The 21149-nt window shown below is 48.4% G+C and overlaps 2 protein-coding genes across 6 annotated transcripts in view; both read left to right on the top strand.

The window, feature by feature from the left end:
* Positions 1 to 20316, top strand: part of LOC101946980 (UDP-glucuronosyltransferase 2C1-like) — a 31110-nt gene extending 10794 nt beyond the window's left edge. For 3 of the 4 annotated variants that reach the window (XM_008173262.4, XM_024109862.3, XM_008173261.4), the window contains exons 2-6: positions 12602 to 12750; positions 15384 to 15515; positions 16175 to 16262; positions 18018 to 18237; positions 19622 to 20316. In XM_008173262.4, the coding sequence (XP_008171484.2) occupies positions 12602 to 12750; positions 15384 to 15515; positions 16175 to 16262; positions 18018 to 18237; positions 19622 to 19901 (869 nt within the window). In that variant the 3' untranslated portion in view covers positions 19902 to 20316. Of the gene's footprint in view, positions 1 to 8769; positions 9422 to 12601; positions 12751 to 15383; positions 15516 to 16174; positions 16263 to 18017; positions 18238 to 19621 lie in introns of all 4 variants that reach the window. The other variant, XM_008173263.4, reaches the window with a different exon arrangement.
* LOC135983521 (uncharacterized) lies at positions 463 to 7011 on the top strand. 2 transcript variants are annotated; one of them, XR_010601198.1, is made up of 2 exons: positions 463 to 581; positions 4823 to 4953. XR_010601198.1 is itself a non-coding variant. In XM_065595873.1 (2 exons), exons 1-2 carry the CDS (start codon positions 2747 to 2749, stop codon positions 5068 to 5070), a joined length of 1143 nt encoding a protein of 380 aa, XP_065451945.1. In that variant the 5' UTR covers positions 2612 to 2746; the 3' UTR covers positions 5071 to 7011. The 2 variants fall into 2 exon arrangements, 1 of the variants encoding a protein (XP_065451945.1); XM_065595873.1 differs by lacking the exon at positions 463 to 581 and adding an exon at positions 2612 to 3641 and having other exon boundaries at positions 4823 to 7011.
* Positions 20317 to 21149: the final 833 nt, after the last annotated feature.

Below are 21149 nucleotides of genomic sequence, written 5' to 3'. Positions count from 1 at the left end.
GCCAAGGAGACAGCTGAACAAGCACTGGGCCTGGGAGAATGGCCCTTAGGGAAAAAAACCTTCTATAGGGAGCTTTTTGAGGAGAGTGCTGGCTGGAAGACACTGCCTCCTGCTGTCTGATTCCTCCTGTGTTGAAGAAAACCGAGTTTTGTGCACTCTTGACATTAAGTAAGCAGGATTGCGTCACAGAGATGTTGAGTCTGAACTTTTGATGAGCTTAAACTTAACCCAGACTTGATGTCTCTGTCTGAACTTTTAATCAAAGCTCTGACCTGCGAACTACTCATGACACCCCCCCTCCCCTTAAGTAGCCATCTCCCCTTATCTCTTTCTGAATGTACATTTTAACCTGTTTTATCCTGTAGAATCTTGTTTGATTATGCATGACCATTATGATCTGTTAATCACTTTGTTTACTTCTGTGTATAAATATTGATGCTCACCCCTAATAAACTTGCCACACTTACTCTGAAGCCTTTCAAGCTAAGGATAGTGTGAGCCCGTTGATCAACGAATTGGTGTCTGGTCTCTGACAGATTGTGAGCCCATACCAACTCCGCACGAACTCGGGTGCTGGAGAGGTGAGTGAGGACTTGCTTTTTTACCTAACAATTTGGGGGCTCGTCCGGGATTTCCTTCTGGTGCGGTGCCTCTGTCCAGTGGTCAGACCACTCATATACGAATTGGCAGGCGCCACGGGAGATTTCTCCCAGCCAATTCAATATTGAGGGGTCGTGTACTGGACAGCAGGGTAAACGCCAGTTGGAGGGCTCCTGTCAGACACCATGGGTCAAGGGACTAGCGTGCCTCTTGAGAGTCCGTTGGGGATTGTAAATAAGTTATGGAACGAAGGGAAACTCCCAGTACAGACAGGAATGTCTAGGAGAAAGTTGTACACACTGTGTGTAAGGAATTGGACTGGGTATACCGCGGTATTGGCCAACCCGGAGATGAGGTGGCCTTTGTATGGCTCTTTCGAACAGGCTGCCTTAAGAGGAGTAAGGAGCCAGATCGAAAAAGACCATCCGGGATAGTTATGTTACTGGTTTTGTTGGGACACAGCAGCAGAGCTGTGGAAATCTTTAAAAAGTATGGCAGTCAGGTATTCTCCCGAGAGTGAACCCCCTCCATGTTATTTCGATGAAGGGTGTAAACCACGGCGTGTTTTGACTCGTCAGTTGGTCCCCACTGCCCCTGCCCCTATTCCTCCGCAGGGGGACTCTCTCCAGGGCGCAGAGGGGAATCTGCAGGACTCCAGGTCGGAATCTCTGCAGAGGGATAAGGGGGAAATGGAAGGGCACACCTCGGGAGGAATAATTACTAGGCAAATGATCAAGCAGATGCAGCAGGTTGCATACCCCTCCCCTGGGGACGCCCAGAGGGTCTGGTTGCATCCGCAGATACTTACACCAGGGACGAATACACCCCTGCACCACCAGCTCAGCCCGTTCCCCAGGCCTGGATCAACTACGGGCAACAGCAGCAGCTGCAACAAACTCAGCCTCCTCAATGACGGTACCCCGGGGGCGAAGGCAAACAATGTGATGGTCTTATTTCCTTAATGTCTTTAGCCGGCTCCTTCCTCACTTTCTCCCCTCCCAGCAAAGAGCCTCGTCTAACCCTTTCAGTCCAGGGACTGCCTGTCTCCTTCCTCATTGATACTGGAGCTACTTTCTCTCTTTTAAATCATGCCCCCTCTCCCTGGCTATCCTCTGAGGTTAAAACTGCAACTGGGGTGGAGGGCAACCCACAGTCTCTGGGACTCACTTTGCCTCTAAATGTTATTTATGCTGATAAATGTTTTTCTCACCGTTTTCTTTTTTCCCCAGCTTGTCCGATCCCTTTGATGGGCCGGGATTTACTCTGTAAGCTTGAGGCTACTTTAACTTGCACTCCTGAAGGGGTAGGATTATTGATGACAGTGTTAGGAGATTCGGCCCCAACTCAGGGTAATTGGGAAACCCCCCCCCTCTCTCCCCTGACCTCACTGACTTGCCTTTAACCCTCTGGGGAATTTCTGACACTGATGTTGGCCTGCTCCTTTCAGCAGAGCCAGTAAGGATTCAAGTGAAGCCCTCCTTAACCCCCCCGTCAGTCCCTCAATACCCCCTGTCGTTGGAAGCCCGGGAGGGCATCCGCCCCATTATCGAGGGATTCATTGCACAAAAGCTAGTCCCCCCTCAGCGCACTCCCTGTAACACCCCTATACTGCCTGTCAAAAAAGCCTCCTAAAAAGGACGGAGACCCTATTCGTTGGCGCTTTGTACAGGATCTACGGGTTGTTAATCAGTATGTGGTCCCTCTTCATGCAGTAGTTCCTGATCCAGCTACTATCATCAGTCAAATCCCCTGGGATGCTGAGTGGTTCACTGTTATTGACTTAAAATCAGCTTTTTTCAGCATTCCTGTGCACCCAGACTCTCAGTATCTCTTTGGTTTCACCTGGGAGGGACAAAGTTATGTCTGGCAACGACTTCCTCAAGGCTACAGAGACAGCCCCACGATTTTCAGCCAATGCCTCCGCCACGACTTGGAAGGCTTCACCAGTCCGCAGGGATCCACGTTAGTCCTATACGTAGATAACATCCTATTAGGTAATCGCGAAGAAGCTGCCCTCCGCATCGATGGTAAGGCACTTTTATTATACCTACACACCAGAGGCCACAAGGTAGACCCTAACAAGATTCAGTGGGTCTCACAGAAGGTCCGATATCTGGGCTTCCTATTAACCCCAGAGGGAAGACAAATGGACCCAGTCCGCATAAAGACTATCCAAAACTGCCCTCTGCCAAACACCAAGAAACAACTTCGAGGTTTCTTAGGATTAATTGGCTTCTGTTGCCCCTGGTTACCGTCCTGCGGGGAATTAAGCAAGCCGCTCCACCGACTCACTGCTAACCCTGCTCCTGACCCTTTGCAGTGGTCCCCGGACACAATCCAAGCCTTTCAGTTACTCAAGGACAGTGTGGCCTCCTCCATGTCTCTCCGCCCCCCCAATTACAGCAAACCCTTTCACCTTTTTGTCCACGAGAGGGGCGGAATTGCTAGTGGCGTCCTTACCCAGCTGAGCAGGCCCCACCATTTCCCGCTTGCTTTTTACTCTCAGCAGATCGACCCTGTCGCTCAGGGAACCCCATCCTGCACCCGGACTCTGGCAGCAGCTGCCCTGCTGATCACAAAGGCAAAGAGCCTGATCCTGGGTCATTTTACCACGGTTTGGACTTCTCATGACTTGTCAGCCCTTCTGCGTAGGGGCACAACCCAAGTCTTTTCGGCCCATCGTCAGCAACAGCTAGAGGCCGAACTCTTAGAAGACACTAACCTAATTTTTGAAAGGTGTGGGCCCCTTAATCCAGCTACCTTGCTTCCTGACCTGCCAGTCCTCCAGGATCAGCATGACTGTGTGGAAGTAGTTTATAGCATCTTACAGATAAGGGACAACCTGTTTGACGTGCCACTGGACAACCCTGATTGCATCCTCTTCTCGGACGGAAGCTCCTTCTATGTTGATGGCAAGCGTTTCACCGGTTATGCAGTCACCTCTGAAAGGGACATTCAAGAGGCCGCCTCACTGCCAGGCAACTGGGGAGCCCAAGCCGCCGAACTCTATGCCCTGGCCCGAGCTTGCCAGTTGGCCGCTGGTAAGACCGTTACCATTTTTACTGATAGCAAGTATGCTTTTGGAGTTGTGCATTGTCACATCCACCTCTGGAAGTTTTGAGGTTTCCAGACAGCTGCCGGTAAACCCATTCAGCACCTCCCCCTCATCCACAAGCTTTTGGACGCCCTCCAAGAACCCTCAGTCCTGGCTGTAGTTCACTGCCGGGCCCATACTAAAGATGATAGCCCCGTCACCCATGGGAATGCCCTGGCTGACGCCTCCGCCAAGACGGCTGCCGTCTTACCCTTAGCCATGCCCACGTTGGCTATTGCAGCCTCCTCCTTTACTCCACCGCACCCCGTACCAGTACCCGCTGCTGAACTACAGTCGTGGGAGAGCCTTGGAGCCACTCTGGTCAAAGGGACCTGGCTTATGCCGGATGGCCGAGCCTGCCTCCCTCGCTCCACATACCCTGTGGCAGTTCGCTGGCACCATGATAAGGGGGGTCACTACGGCACGCACGCCCTTGTGGACACCATCGCTCGCTTTTGGTATGCTCCAGGCATTCAACCCTACTGCCTGTCAATAGTGAAAGCATGCAGCACATGTCAGCGTAATGGACCTGCTCCGCCTCTTAACAAAATTAAGGGTGGAAGACCTCCGCCTGCTGCTCCATTTCAACATCTTCAAATTGATTTTGCAGATATGCCAAAGGCTTTTGGGAAAAAGCACCTCCTTGTTTTGGTTTGCCCTCTGACTTCCTGGGTCGAAGCTTTTCCTACTGCTAATTGTACTGCTGCCACAGTGGCGAAGATTCTCCTTAGAGACATTGTACCCCGTTTTGGCATCCCTCTCGTGCTTGACTCAGATCGCGGACCTCACTTTACTGGTCATGTCCTTGGCCGTTTAGAACAAGGACTGGGCATTTCACACTCCTTTCATACACCCTACCACCCTCAGTCTAGCGGGAAAGTTGAGCGTATGAATAGGGAGCTTAAGTTTACATTGGCTAAATACTGTCAGGAAACAGGATTAAAGTGGCCTCAGGTACTTCCCTTGGTCCTGTTTCACCTTCCTACTCGCCCAACCCGTGTATTGGGATTATCCCCCTTTGAACTGCTCTATGGACACCCCCCTTTCAAAGGCGGGGCGCTACCACGTGCTGATGTTTCACTATTGGGAGGGGATCATATGACCGTGTGCCAGTTTCTCTCCCTACAGGCTCGCCTCCGTACCCTTTGGAAAGCCTCGCAGTTTTCCCAGACCGTGCCGCTGGAAGAACAGATCCACCCGTTCCAACCAGGGGACTTCGTCTGGGCCAAAAAGTTCATTCGTGGCGACACCCTCCAGCCGAGGTTTACTGGACCCCACCAGGTTCTTTTAACAACCCAGACTGCAGTGTTCCTGGAAGGACGCAAATCCTGGATCCACCACTCCCACGTCAAGCCAGCCGTAGTGGACCACAGTGACGGACCAGCAGCTCTTGCCACCACTGAGGACACTGCCTCCGACCAGTGGACCAGCTTACCTCTTTCAGACATCAGACTTAAATTGACTCAGAAAAAATGAGAGGACCTTTTATTCTGACAACTGTATGTTTTTTATTATGCCTTTTTAGTTTATTTTCTGCTTATGAAGATAACGCTTTTATTAGATATTCCCACGAGGTTAAAACTCGTATTTTAGGAAATAGAAGTAATTGCTGGGTATGTACTCAATTTCCAGTAAATGCAGAACAGGGACTCCCCTTCACACCCATTCCCCTGACCACTGCTAATATGACTTGGATGCCACTGGCTAGAGTAAAAGATCCAGTCCAACACAATCTTACATGGGACAAAACAGGAGTGCCAATTAACAGATATCTCAGGGTAACCAATCAGACAGGATCACTGTGTTTTGTTAAAGAAAAGGGGTCAACTTTTGTGGGAACAAGTAAATGCAACATGTATTTTAATGGCACCGCCTTTAGTAAAAATCTTGGCTTCAAGCCTTGCACATCCCACTTATCCCATATGTGGATCACTCACCCCGATCCAACTTTTTCATGGGTGGGCAGGCCTTCAGAGTCAGCTTTTAAGAAGCCCTGCTCAGATCAAAAGGGTGTCCAACTAATTGCTAAGGGACATACGATTGCCTTCTACAACTGCTCAAGCAGTACTCTACTACACTGCCCTTTGAAAACACCACTACCAAATTGTGCCTCTGCAGTTTGCACAACGACCCCTCTGCGTTACCAGGGGAACAGTGGTCCAACGGGTGGTGGGTTACCTACTACTTTGAGAAATGGAATACCCGAAACGCATTGTATGGAACATACTGCGTGTGCGGGCCCAAAGCTTATTACTTTCTCTCCCCTGATTGGACAGGGTCATGTTATTTGGCATGGCTAACACCGCCTTCTCGCATCTCCCTCACTCCCCCTCATTTTCCCCACGTTCGTAACATCCGTGAAACCTTCAGAGATATTAATATCCGTGATGGTTTGTCGTGGCAGCGGTGGGCTGGTCGCATTAGCTTGAGGGGTGGTGTCATCCGTCTACAGGGACTACTAGAATCTTTAACCAATGAAACTGCGACCCTATTTGAGAATCAGGCCGGGGAAATGTCCCAGCTGCGCCAGTTAGCTTTGCAAAACCGAATGGCTTTAGACATAATGTTAGCAGCCCAGGGAGGAACTTGCGCCCTCATAAATGAAGAATGCTGTGTTTTTGTAAATGACACCTACTCTGACACTTTTCAACGTACCAAACATCTAAGGGAAATAGCTAAGAACTACTCCTCTGGCCAGCCACCTTATGATTGGTGGGGAGCCTTATGGAATTGGCTGCCTGGATCTGGGTGGGTTAAAAACCTCTTGGTGGGTATTGTTGGGGCCATAGTAATCCTTATAATACTGTGTTGCTGTATTCAGTGTGTCCCCTCCCTAATAGACTCATGTGGGTCAGTTTATTCTTTTCCTACTTCAGCCAAGGGCCTTACTCTCTTCGAGTTGGCCCAGGCTGAAATTGCCAAGCGGCCCTTGGCTCCTTAAAATGGGGTGTAGCTTTTGGTAAATAGTTATCCCAAAAGCTACAAATGGAGGAATGTTGAGTCTGAACTTTTGATGAGCTTAAACTTAACCCAGACTTGATGTCTCTGTCTGAACTTTTAATCAAAGCTCTGACCTGCGAACTACTCATGACACCCCCCCTCCCCTTAAGTAGCCATCTCCCCTTATCTCTTTCTGAATGTACATTTTAACCTGTTTTATCCTGTAGAATCTTGTTTGATTATGCATGACCATTATGATCTGTTAATCACTTTGTTTACTTCTGTGTATAAATATTGATGCTCACCCCTAATAAACTTGCCACACTTACTCTGAAGCCTTTCAAGCTAAGGATAGTGTGAGCCCGTTGATCAACGAATTGGTGTCTGGTCTCTGACAGATTGTGAGCCCATACCAACTCCGCACGAACTCGGGTGCTGGAGAGGTGAGTGAGGACTTGCTTTTTTACCTAACAGAGATACCTGTCTCCGTTCTCAATTTCTCTTGCTAACGGAAACAATCCACAGGACCCTGAACTTTGGTTAACCGTTCAGGGCAAAAAATGGGATCCAGTTTTCAAGGAGAGAGCTTGTGAGTTGGCCTTTCTGTTGAACCAAGATGGAACAAATAATGGAAGTGCTCAGAGAAATTGAAGCTGGACAAAAAGAAGTATAACAAGACCTAAAACAATTGGAGACTTTGCAAAAGGAATTAAAGCGGCATCTGGAGTCTTCCCAGACTAGCCTGAGGGATGAGTTGCAGGCAGAGGTGAAATATGTATCGGAGTGGCAACTACAAAGAGTCCGGACAGTCTGGAGTTGCAACACTCCCAGTTTGCAATAGTAAGACAGATCAGTGAGGTGATCAGCAACCTGACTGCCATAGACCAGAAGGTTTTCCATGAATTAGCGGAGACCAAGAAAACTCTGGCCGATTTGGAACTTGCTAACAGAGATGAGCTGCAGCAAGGACTTCAGGATCTGTGAAATCGCCTTGAAAAGAAAAACAAAGGGTCACAGACCAAGTGAAAGGCGGCCGCCTGGATGAGCCAGCTGGAGGAGTTAGGTAAGACCAGACATTTAACGATAAATGCCAAGAAAAGGGGTCTTACAAATTCATGATGTGGACCTTTCCTTTAAAGATGTGGCTCAGGTAAAGCAAATATTCACTGCAAACAAGAAGCTGAAGTGAAAGGTGCCGGTGCAGAGAAGTAGCAGTTTCAGTTTGTCACTTGCCTAAACCATGTGAGAGACGAGTTATTTGTTGGCCTCGTGACCGAGGTAGTTAAACCTGTTTGAGTTTGGGGGCTGGGACTAGTTCTGAGAACACACCACAGACACAGCATTTGCCCTCAGGCAAGGTAATGAGGAAGCTGGTTGTTTGCCAGCTACCTGCTCTGCGAATGGAAACTTCACCAGAAGGAGGGTTACACTTTTCAACTCCCAAAGGTTAACTGGTTGATCCAAAAATGGCATTCCCCGAGTCGCTGAAGAGAACACTAAGCAGAGAGGTCTGGTTCCTAACAAACTTCCCTCTTAATGATAAAAACAGGCGCTCGTCTTCTAGGCTGTGAGTGTGTGATGGCTGCTCTGTCACCTATGTGCACTAGCAGTATCGCGCTGGGCACTGAATGCAAAAAGCTCTGGCTCTGGTTGTGCCCCAGTGATCTGAGTGTAGGGCAGGCGAGGCGGTAAGAGTGATGCAGAGTTTCCCGTGGAAAGATAATGTAGTGATCCATGCTCCATCATCCAAGGATGGATCGCTCCCTTCTCCTTGTAAAGAGGCCTCAGCTGCATCCACAGCCACCTTCTCCACACATTGCGTTACAACAGTTGTCCTGCAGAGGAAACAGTGCCGTCTCTGTAGGAGAATCGTAGCTGATCCACGACAGAGTTTGGTACTTGCTGAGCCTGTCCCCACCTATGCTAATTTTGCATTGAAATGACCTTATATGAAGATTGGAACGTTCAGGATCCAGTCTTTGTGGGCTGTGCTTAGAAGCGTTTACACTGTGGACTTTGGAACACAACTTCGCTCCGATAGGAGTTGCAGACGTGCAGCCATGATGTTGAAGAAGTGGCTTTTGCTGGTGCTGTGGGCTCACATGAGCTGCTGGAGCGCAGGATCCTGTGGGAAGGTGCTGGTCTGGCCCACCGATGCCAGTCACTGGCTCAACATAAAACTGGTGCTGGAGGAACTCTCCCTTCGGGGCCACGATGTGACTGTGCTGGTGCCTTCAGCAAGTTTACTCATCGATTACAATGAGTCCTCTTCCGCATTTGACTTTGAGGTCCTGCCGGTGCCCTTTACCAGCGAGACCAAGGCGGCCCTGTTGGAGGACTTCCTGCACCTGTGGCTGTACGAGCTTCCCCATCTGTCCTACTGGGAGCTCATGTTGAAAATGAAAGAATTCATAGCAGTCTCTAGCAAGATGTTCAAGCAGACCTGTGACAGTGTCGTGCTGAACCCCAGGCTGATAGCAAAGCTCCGGCAAGCAGGGTTTGATGTGCTAATCTCAGACCCTCTTTCTCCGGGCGGTGAACTGGTAGCAGAGTTGCTTGAAATCCCTTTTGTCTATACTTTCCGGTTCTCTGAAGGGAACACAATGGAGCGGCTGTGTGGGGGGCTTCCAGCCCCTCCTTCGTACGTACCTGCCAGCACGGGGGGACTGACGGACAGGATGTCCTTCATGGAGAGGATAACAAACTTGCTGCTTTATATTTACCATGATGTGTTTTTCCTGCATTTCTTGGTGGATGAGTGGAATCAGTATTACAGTGATGTCTTAGGTAAGGCAGTGACTGGACAGACATAGCTTTTTTGCCCAGGCCAAGACTTTAAAAATTGGGGGCCTCAAGTTAGGAACTGCATTTAGGTCCCTAAGTGGCCTGCTTTTTCAAGAGCACTGAGCACTTTCACCTCCAAAGCCAGATACAGAGATTGAAAGAAATTTTAAATGTAATTTTCTTTTCACTGTTTGATCAATTTGTGCATTTCTCTGAGCTGGGACAATTAGTTTTATAAAAGTTTCGAATACATTTCACTTCCTGGTTTTCCCATGTGAGCACAGTCCTGCAGGGACCGTGCATAAGAATAAGTTGTTTACATTTTAAATGAAATGTAACATCCTAGGTTTTGTAGAAACTTGTATTCACAAAGCCTAAAGTGTCACCAAACATGAACGTGGGCACAGCCCTGCTCCCTTTTTAATAAACAGGAGCTAAACTTTACCACTGATCTCCAATTAACCACCTTTGCATTCTTAGTCCCATTTCCCTGGGAAGTATCTACATGAGGCCCAGGGTCAAAGTTAAGCCCCCAATTCAGCAAAGTATCTCAACTCAAGAAGGGTGCTTAAGCATGTGCTTTAACTTGAAGTCAGTGGGATTTAATCACGTGTTTATGTGCTTTCCGGAATTGGGGCCAGATTGTGCTGATATCTTAATTACCTTGTATATTATAAGAATAATGTTTGTTTATTATATGGGCAGTGTAAGAGGTGTGATCTTAAATACTCGTTTCCTTGCTCATAAGTGCTTGAGTTTTGTAATGGACATGAGAGGTAAGACCACGGCTTTCAGATAGCAACTTGAAGACTTGATCCTGCGAAGATGATGACCATATGCTAGTTCCAGTGCAGACAATAGGCAACATTTTCAAGCACATTTTTGAAAATGACTAAGGGCTTGTCTGTACTTACGCGCTGGTTCGGTGGCAGGCAATCGAACTTCTGGGTTCGATTTATCGCGTCTTGTCTGGACGCGATAAATCGAACCCAGAAGTGCTCGCCGTCCACCCCGGTAATCCTGCTCGGCGAGAGGAGTACGCGGAGTCGACGGGGGAGCCTGCCTGCCGTGTCTGGACCACGGTAAATTCGAACTAAGGTACGTCGACTTCAGCTACGTTATTCACATAGCTGAAGTTGCGTACCTTAGTTCGAATTGGGGGGTTAGTGTAGACCAGGCCTAAGGATCCAATTGGCAAAGGGAATTTAGGCGTCTAGCAGGATTTACAAAAGCACCCCCGTGAGTTTGTCCCTTTGAGTTTCAATGGGAGTTAAACACCTAACCTGCCGAGGTACATCTATAAATTCCACACTGCCACCTAGCTGCATCTTTAGGCACTTAAATACCTTTGAAAATCTAACCCTAAGACGCTTAGGATATGTCTATACTGCAGTTAAAAACCCACGGCTGATCCATGCCAGCCGATTTGGGCTCACGTGGGCTGTGGGGATGTTTAATTGCAGTGTAGGTGTTTGGGCTCAGACTGGAGCTTGGGCACCAGAGCCCTGTGAGGTGGGAGATTTTGACATTTTTGCGCATTGAGACAACTTCCTGGAGTGAAGTTGTATGTGCAGGCTTGAGGCCTACACTGGCGAGGCACGTGCAGCACAGCCTGCCTTCCCTCTCAACATCAGGAAAAAGTGATCAACGATCAGAGCAAATTAAGTATCAGACAGAAGGCAGCCGATACCCTAATCCCTAGGCCAGTGGCTCTGCCAACCAAGTCCCTGACCCTCGCTGGGCCTTAGTTAACCCATCTGAAAAAGATAAGGCTACTAACAATGATGTATATGTCTGTAGTGCTTTATCTGTAGATCCCAACACACTTTAAAGATGTGGGTAAGCATTGCGAGCCCAATAGAACGCTTGGCCCAGCAAAGTACAGACGTGCTGTAGCCTGATGATTTGAGAGGTCTTTATAGTGTTGTCAGCTATGGACTGTTTTCCAAACTCTGTCTATGCAGAAAGGAGAGCAAACGCCTATATGATTGTCAGCTGCCCAGCAGGGGAGCAGTTTTCTGGGACTGCTGTTGAACTTATTGGCTCCTTTAGCAGAGTCTTCCCTGCCTCTCCACCGCTCCCCTTCTCCAGTTCGGTAGGTTGTGCTCTGCAGCGAGATCAGTGGCTCGGGGCGGGGATGCCCTGTGGGCGGCCTGTGGGGATGGTGTTACTAACTCGGCATAGAGAGGCACTTAGGTCGACTGAGCCAAATTTAAATGAAGACACTTCCACACTTAGGTCGGCGCAAGGCAGCTTACATTGACCTAACCGTGTAATGTAGACCAGGCCTGAGTACCTTTCCCAGATCTGAAGGAAAGATCTGTGTAGCTCAAAAGCTTGTCTCTCTCACCAACAGAAGTTGGTCCAATAAAAGAGATGACCTCACCCACCTTGTCTCTATAATATCCTGGGACCGACACAGCTACAACAACATTGCATACTAACTAACCTGTGTCATGATCAAAGTTTACTGTGTCATGGTGTCATGTGGGTGTGAAAATCCTGTTAGTCAGCACTTCAGCTCTGAACAGGGCAGGACATGGGGCTCAATCATTGACAATCTTCATTCCTAGCTGCGATTGGCGTGATTGAGACTCTAGACAAAGTTCCCTATTATTTATCTGCGAGTAGCAGCTAGAGTCCCCAGTGCTAAGCCCTGGACAAACGCATAATCCCTGCCCTGAAGAGTTTGCAATCTGAGGCCTGGTCTAAACACACAGTTGTAGCGATTCAGCTAAAGGGGTCACTTTATACCAATTTAGTTAAGCCTCTGTAACATTGTGTAGCCAGTGCTATTGATTCACTGTACATACAGAAGTGTACAGGCACCAGTTCAGCTGATAGATGTGACTAAAACAAGTTCTAAGAAAGTCCAGACACACAGTTGCACCATTTGAACAAACCCAGTTTAAGGTAAATCAGTGGAGCTGCAGTGTGTCAGACTGAAGGATGGGAGGGGAAAGAGAGTTGAGGTCACCTGCCCAAGGCCATGCAACAATCCAGCAGCAGAGCTGTGACAAACCCCAGGTCTCCTGAGTCCCAGTTCTGTTCACTAGGCCACGCGGCACTGAGCAGTGTCCAGGAGCGCTGGGTCTCAGACGTAGGGCTGGTATGTTTCAATAGACAATGAGCAAGACTGCTCCCTCCTGCAGCTCATTTTAACGCCTTATCTTTTGCTTGCAGGAAGGCCCACGACGCTGTGTGAAACGATGGGCAAAGCAGAGATGTGGCTGATCCGCACGTACTGGGACTTTGAATTCCCTCGCCCTTTCCTGCCTAACTTTGAGTTTGTCGGGGGACTCCACTGCAAGCCTGCAAAGCCTTTACCTGAGGTACTTTAATACTCTCCCTTGGTCTAGTCATCTGCCCATCAGCTCAACCGCTGTTTGTTTCCCTGGTTTCCACACGCAGGGTGTGCCATATTCTGGGGCGCTCGCTGAGAACAATGTCCGCTCTGGGCAAGAGAAATCTGTTCTGCATCACTGCAATGTTGGATGATGCTCCGTTGCGGATTGAAAATACAGGGCCAGTTCCAGAGCTGTGCTAATTTACTCCATCCTGTAGTCCATCGCCTGTCTGCCTGCGGGGAGGACAAGGTGGGGGAGGGGATATATTTTATTGGACCAACTTCTATTGACGAGAGAGACAAACTTTCCAGGCACACACGGCTCTTCTTCAGAGTGTCCCAGCTAAATGGAACAGATTGTTTAGCGTAAATAACTACCACATGTCAAGTGACCATTTGAAGTGAAGTGACCTGTTAACATCTCTCCGGTGATAGGGAGGAAACAGCTGGGGGAGGGGTCATTTAGGGGGTTAGAGATTGTTGTAATAAGCCATAAGTCCAGTGTCTCTGTTCAGTCCCTGATTTTTAGTCTCTAGCAGAGTCATGAATTTAAGCTTCCCGGCTCGTCTTTTGAAAGTGTTGGGCAGGTTTCCTTTGAGGCTGAGGACTGAGAGCTCGGATAGGGAGCGATCGTTCTGTGAAAAGTGTTCACCCCCAGGTGACAGGGTGTTTTTGTCTTTTATCATTTCTCTGGGTGAGTTCATTCGAGAGTGTAGTGATTGTCTGGTTTCACCCCCGTAATTGTTGTTGAGATATTTAGCGCACTGGATGAGGTACACCACGTGTAGGACCCACCTGTGGATCCTTATGGGGGAAGAGGGTTGTTAAGGCATAGCAGTAATATATGGAGATATACCTGTCGGAGAAAAACACAGCTCTCACTTTTTGTTTGGGTACAGCTAGTCAGATGCTTTATTTCTCTCACAATTGCGCAGAGGGAGAGAGCTAAGCAGGTCTCTCAACAGGTAAACAATTACAGCAAGCATTTGTACCTTTTGTTACAGACAATAATGAGCAACAGCTGCATTTTGTTTATACATAGGTCATTCTGATATCTTGTTTTGCTCACTAATGTAGACTTAGTCTACATTCCATATTATCTACACAAGGTCGCAACAACTTCTCACACAGTTCTTTCCCACTTGCCTCACACATTCCTCGCTTCTACAAATCTCACGTTATTAGGATTACTGTTAGCCTAACTCTTGCTAACGAACTGTCATGCATCACATCCCCTTGCTGTCAGTTCTTTCTCTGCTTCCACAACCCTATCTCATAGAGCGGGAAGGGACCTTGATGGTCATCAAGTCCAGTCCCCTGCTTTCACTACAGGACCAAGTACTGTCCCTGACAGTTGTTTGTTTGTTTGTTTTGTCCCCCCCATGGCCCCCTCAAGGATTGAACTCACAACCCTGGGTTTAGCAGGCCAATGCTCAAACCACTGAGCTATCCCCATCCCGGTAGTGAATCCAGTGCTCAGCTTAAAATATACCCGAGTACACCCCTCATCCCATGGCTCTCTACTCACCCAAGCTGTGCCTCCCACATAGGGTGACCAGATGTCCCGATTTTATAGGGACAGTCCCCATTTTGGGGTCTTTTTCTTATATAGGCTTCTATTCCCCCCCCCACCCCCTGTCCCGATTTTTCACATTTGCTGTCTGGTCACCCTACCCCCACATCTGTATTGCTGTTTTTAGCAGCATCACATCTGGCCGCTGGAGCCTTTGGCGGGGGAGAAGCATCAGGGAAAGGTGCCAGCTGCTCCCTCCCTCCACAGGCGCTGCAGGGAAAGGCTCCGGCAGCGGGGAAAAGCAGCAGGGACAGACGGAGCCTTTCCCGGCTGCGTCCCCTCTGCCAGAGCCCTTTCCCTGACACCCGCAGCATGGACGTGGTGCTGCCTTTCCCTGCAGCGTGTAGCTGCGCCGACGGAAGTGGTGTGTAGTGTAGACGTCGCCTGAGTCAGATAGGAAAGACGGCCGGATTGAACTGCTCGGCGCCAGGCACGTATCTGTGCTGAACAGCTAACAAACGATGACGATGAAAGCTTTGTTAAACCAGCTACCCACGCAATCGCTAGCCATTGGCTCCTTATACCTGTGTCAGCTAGATTAAAGAACCTTCTGCTATAAGAAATTTCCCCATGTAGGTGCTTAGAGACCGTGAGCAAATAACGTTTTAGCCTTCTCTTAGATAAGCTTTGTATTTACATAAATATGTCTCTTGCCACGTGCATTTCTACTGAGTACCTTTCACCTATTTCACTCTGCAGTGCATTGAAAAGTGGGTTAGAATTTAAAGTGATAGCTTGTCATTTTAAGGGGTTTGCTGCTCATGCTTGCAGACTACGCTGTAGGGAAGCTGAGATCAGCAGTCAGTCTGCAAAAGAGGCAGCCTAGGGCCTGGTGAATTGGGTTGTGCCTCTCTCCCTGAGGTGCGGCTCTGTATTTGGTTGTTGTGTGTGAGATTTCTGGAGTCTAAGGATAAAAATAGTGTTACGCTTAGACTTTCAGTTAGAGTATTTTGGTTTTATTTCATAGGCGTGCCGTGAACAGAACACAACAGCACTGGACGGTGTGGGCTGCTTTCCAAAACTAAAAGGCTCTTGTCTCTCTCCAGGAAATGGAAGAGTTTGTCCAGAGTTCAGGGGAACATGGTATCGTGGTGTTTTCTCTTGGCTCGATGGTTTACAACTTAACTGAGGAGAAAAGTAATATGGTTGCCTTGGCCCTCAGCCAGATTCCACAAAAGGTCAGTTTCTGTAAACGAACTGCATTCCTGCCAACAAGATCAGCAGCCCTGCTGCAAAATCCCTCAGGCCACAGCTTTCAAACTGCCTTGCCTAAAGGTTGGCTCTTTACTTCCCCTCAATAGAAGTGCTCTGATGTTTCTTCTCCTGCAGCTCCAGTTGAAGTCACTGGGTTTGGGGCTTGCAAAGAAGCGGGGTTGAGTCCCGAGTGGTCACAGAAATTAACTTTATAGTATTTTTCTGGTATATGACTCACTTGAACAAAACCATGTGGGGTGAGTTCCCATGCCGCAATGAGGCAGTGTGGACTAGTGGATAGAGAGCAGGACTGGGTTCCATTCCTGGTTTGGCCACTGGCCTGCTGGGTGACCTTGGGCAAGTCACTTCCCCACCCATGCCTCAGTTTCCCCATCTGTACAATGGGGATAATGAAACTGCTCTCAAAGCGCTTTGAGAGATCTAATCAATACCGTATTATGTAAATAACTCAAGCAGCTCAAAAGAAGCCTTGCTAAACAAGGGCCTGATCTAAGGCCCACTGAAATCAATGGAAAGACTCCAGTAGACGTCAGTGGGCTTTGGGTCAGGCCGCAGATTGCATTGCGGGGCGCCAGTGCAGCTTGAACTACAGGTCGTGTATCTTCAAACATTTTCATTCAAGGTCCTTTGGAGGTACAAAGGGAAGAAACCAGAAACGTTAGGACCCAACACTAGGATTTATGACTGGATACCCCAGAATGACCTGCTTGGTAAGACTCTGTGCTGGAAATGTTCCTAGCTGAGCCTTTCTCAGTATTGACAAGCGTGTTCCCTCCTCCCTTTACCCATTTCATTTATGACACAAAGAGACTAGCTGGCCCATTATACACACAAGCTCACCTGTAGCCAAATGCAGTACCTCAGAGGTCACTTGGAGGCCAGGGTACTTAGTGTGTTTGTTATCTAGGGAGAGGTGCTTACTCAGCCTTAATTACCCTCGTGATGGTCGCAGAGCAAGGATAGGGTTCACAAAAGGTACTAAGGTGCTTAACTCTCAAACAGTGGACCTTAGAAGCCTGAATACCTGTGTGGCACCGGCCCTTAGTAGCTTAACTTCAGCAGTGAAGACTTGTTCTTCTAGCTCTGTGCGTCCCAGGTTCAAAGCTTGCGGCTGGCCTACGTAGGCTCAGTTAGACGAGCGCGCTGGGGACCAGGGCTATGGAGAGAGGGGACCAGGCAACAACCTGAGACTCAGTATGGACAAGTGGAGAGTCTTCTCCTGGGGCAGTGGGGTGTAAACTGCACAGTTGACTGTTAGGAAAGCAGTGAGCCAAGTGGGAGCGACAGTAAAGCTCTATCCGGATAGCAGCTTTGGGTCTGAAGTCCTGAAACCAGCCAGGGCTGTCCTCAGCGGTATGGACCGAAATAGCATTGCCATAAAACCAGAGAGATAACAACATTGCTTTGTCCTGGTGCCCCTACCCTTGGAATCAGTGTGTGTGGCTCCCGTGACAAAAACTAGAGTAAACACAAAGAAGGGCAGCAGAAGTGATGCAAAAACTGGAGTTACACTGGGATAAACGGGAGTGAAACAGGCCCAGTAACTGGTGTGTAGCATTTAAACATAAGTATCTAGAAGGCAGCCTCTGCCTTTCCCTTTTTATTTGTATTCTGTTGAATCTTTTTTTTACAAAAAAAAGGGGAGAACGGGAGAGTAAAAAGAGCAAAGAAGTGAGGGAAAGGAAAGAAAGGGCAGGGGAAGGAGAGTAACATCTCCGTTTCCATCCTCTAGGGATTAGTCAAAGTTTTCAAAAAGTTTAACCAATTTGAAAATACTTGGTCTGAGGTCCCTCTTCTCTGAAACGGTACCCGCCCAGAGAGAGTTGCCCAGCTGATGGGATAGATCCCAAAGCACACTTCAGGAAGTAGTTTTTAGGGAGGTTCTGTATCTATCATCATCGTAACTCTCCTGCCTACTTTTAGCTAAAAGGATTGTGTCCCAGTCCCAGAACATGTGGTTTGAGCATTGGCCTGCTAAACCCAGGGTTGTGAGTTCAATCCTTGAGGGGGCCATTGAGGGATCTGGGGCAAAAATCTGTCCGGGGATTGGTCCTGCTTGGAGCAGGGGTTGGACTAGATGACCTCCTGAGGTCCCTTCCAACCCTGATATTCTATGAGTCTATGTGAGCCAGTCTGGCTCCAGGAGACCCACTTCTCCAGCTCCACCCATGCAGTATAACCTGTGCAGGGATCGGTGTGAATGAAATAGAACTTCCTGCTGGGTCAGCCTTAATCGTAGATCAACAGCAGAGTTTGTAAAGTTTTGCAAGGTACTTCCCCATTGGCTAGGGTTCGAGCATGTACACCCCATTATCCGTTCCTAATGCTAATCTGGAGTAATCAGGACTAGCCCCTTGTCAAACAAACCATTATTTACCTAGTTAGTACAAAAGTGTTGCCTTTTCTCTGGAATCTGAACATTTATGTACCCATTGTTCCTAAACGCTTCTCTCCTCCTATTCCAGGCCACCCCAAGACCAAAGCCTTTATTACTCACGGTGGAACCAACGGGATCTATGAAGCGATCTACCATGGGATTCCCATGGTTGGGATTCCCATGTTCGCTGACCAGCCAGATAACATTGCTCACATGAAGGCGAAAGGGATGGCAGTCGAGCTGGATTTTAACGCAATGCAAACCCAGGATTTAATCAATGCATTGAATATGGTCATTAACAACTCCAGGTGAGTTCAGTCTCTGCCTAATGGGACAGGGTTGTGGTAGCTGTGTTGGTTCAAGGATACTAAGGAGATAAGGTGGGCCAGGGAATATCTTTTATTACCTTGTATCTCTAATGGGACTGACTTTCTCTTCTGGGAACTCTGTCACCAAAAATGCTGAACAGTCTTGGCATAAAACAAGTGGTAACCTCCCAAAGGTTCTTGCATTAAGCGTGTCTCTATTTGAGAATGCAGCAGCTCCTGGAAGGGGTGGACAGGAAATCAATTTCCCTCACATTGTATTTTGTGATCTCTTTGAGAAAGATCCCTCTGAAAAGGCCCTGGAGCAGCCCCTGAGATTGTGTAGTTTTCTGCTCCCTTCTTGCAGCAAGTTCGAATGAAGTCACCCAGCCAATTTCCAATGCACACATGCGACCATGGGCAAACTTCCTTCTTGGTTAGTTTGTGACACTGCGTCTTGGCTTCCCACCTTGCTACCACTGTCCATAGGGCACGGGGGGAATTCCACCTGTCTCAAGCTACGAAACACCAGATCAGGAGGGAAAACCCTGCAAATTATCTTCCCAGAAGTAGTTTTTGCAAGGGAAAATAACACTAGAAAAAGCTGGATGCTAGGAGTGTCTTGTGGCGAACCCGCTGAAGAAGTCTCATTATGTAATAGCAAATTGGGGCTAGTTCATCTTTACATCTTGACTGAGGCCATGCCTACACTACACAATTAAGTCAACCTAACTTATGTCAGCAGTCACCGCAGTTATTAAATCGCTTGTGTGCGCACACTTGGCTCCTTGTGTCGGCGGTGCGCATCCTCACCAGGAGCGCTTCTATCGACTGCATTGTCAGGGCGGGGTATTGAGGGATGGCTCCTGAAAGCCGGTAGCAGTCACCGTAAGCAATGCAGTGTCTGCGCTGACACTGCATTGACCTAATGCCATCGACCGTGACTCTCCACCGCTCGGGGAGGGGGTGTTAATAAATCAGTGTAGAGAGGCACTTATGTCGGTGGGCGCCAAATTTAAGTGAAGATGCTTAGATCATAGAATATCAGGGCTGGAAGGGACCTCAGGTCGTCATCTAGTCCAACCCCCTGCTCAAAGCAGGACCAATCCCCAGACAGATTTTTCCCCCAGATTCCTAAATGGCCCCCTCAAGAATTGAACTCACAACCCTGGGTTTAGCAGGCCAATGCTCAAACCACTGAGCTATCCCTCCCCCTTCCACAGCTAGGTCGAGACAAGGCAGCTTACATTGACCTGACCCTGCAGTGTGGAGGGAGCCGGGTCAGTGATCCCTTTGCTTGCAAGTTGCCCCATCCTGTAGCTGTGTTGAGGAAAGCACTGTTTCAGAATAATCACCACATTGTTTTGGTTTCCCCCCATTCCTTCAGCTATAAAGAAAATGCAGTGAGGTTATCCGAGATTCACCACGACCAGCCCATAAAGCCTCTGGACCGAGCTGTCTTCTGGATCGAATTTGTCATGCGCCACAAAGGGGCAAAGCACTTGAGACCAGCAGCTCACGAGCTCACCTGGTACCAGTATCACTGCCTGGATGTCCTGGCGTTCTTGCTCGTCTGTGCAGCAGCTGCTGTTTTCATTGCTGTCAGGTGCTGCTTGTTTTGCTGTAAGAAATGCGGTAGGATTGTAAAGAAAAAGAAAACGGAGTAGATTTGCTGTTCCCATTGGCCACGCTTGTCTCTGGTTAGGCCGTGGTTCGGCCAGGTACTTCAACGTGTTCGTGGTCCTGTTGATCTAGGCATATGCTGAAAATGAGGCGCATGCTGCAATACCCATGCGTAATCAGGGCCATGTTCTGGTGAAGTAGTATCAGGAACGCTGCACACTTAGCGAATGTGATGTTGACAGTAACTTCCTTTTGGCTTGAATAAGAATGAATCATTAGCTTGATCCACCAATCGGACTCCTTCGGTGATTACACAGGGCTTGTCATATGCTAACTGGGGCAATGATGTTCAGAATGTAACTTTCCAGAGACTTTATTTTAAAAGGACAAAGCCCATATATTTTAGGTCCTTTGCTGTGTCTTCCACCTGCGGGTATTAAAGTTGATTTGCCCACCCTGCGATCTGTGAGTGTGTCCCCTCACTAGATCACCCAGAACCGAAATGTCTGTGTGTCTGTTGTATGGCTCCTGGAAGAGCAGACACTGACTAGGTCGGAGTCCAGATAAGCGGTCAGATGCTCCTAGAAGATGCCCACCCGAAAGGCCAAGACTTCTGAAAATAGCCATCTGCCTGTAGGTTCCTATGTCCATATTTAAGTGTCTTAATAGATAACCTGATTTTCCAATGTTCTGGGCATGCAGCAGCTCCTTCTGACTTCAGTTGGAGATGCTGGGTGCTCATGATGTTTGAAAATCAGGTTTTTTTAGCAACCATGGTGAGGATCAAGGAATTGGATTTTCAAAGGCACCTATGGTAGTTAAGGGCGCCACTCCCATTGAATTTCACAACTCTCTTGGCCTCCTTTCAAAATCTCAGCCAAAGAGAAGAACTTCACGTCCCGTGTCTGAAAGCCTGATCCGGAGTATAAAACGGGACTGGTTTGTGTAGTGATATGGAGGCTCCAATCAGATCCCTTCTGGATTGGCTCTTGTGAAAAATCTTTCCAAAGTTTAATGAGACTTTACCCTGAGTTTAATTTCTGTGGGTGAAGACACAATTTGATGGCTGAGAATTATAGCGCTGGGAATTCAGTAGGCACGTGCTAGAGTGTGGGCCCAAGAAAGGGGGTGGCTGTTTGAACGGCAGCAACTCTATACGCAGGGAATATCACAATCGCTACAGCGTAGAACTCCCAATGGTCAAACCAGTACACAAGGGGATCCAGGAAATGGCAGAATAACTCAAGGGGTTTTATGTGCATCTAGGTCTGCCCCCTTTGCTCCATAGTCCA

This window comes from Chrysemys picta, chromosome 5 (assembly GCF_011386835.1).
Source record: "Chrysemys picta bellii isolate R12L10 chromosome 5, ASM1138683v2, whole genome shotgun sequence".
Lineage (NCBI taxonomy): Eukaryota > Metazoa > Chordata > Testudines > Emydidae > Chrysemys > Chrysemys picta.
Note: the sequence above shows the minus strand (reverse complement) of the source record. Positions and strands in the feature narration are given on the sequence as shown.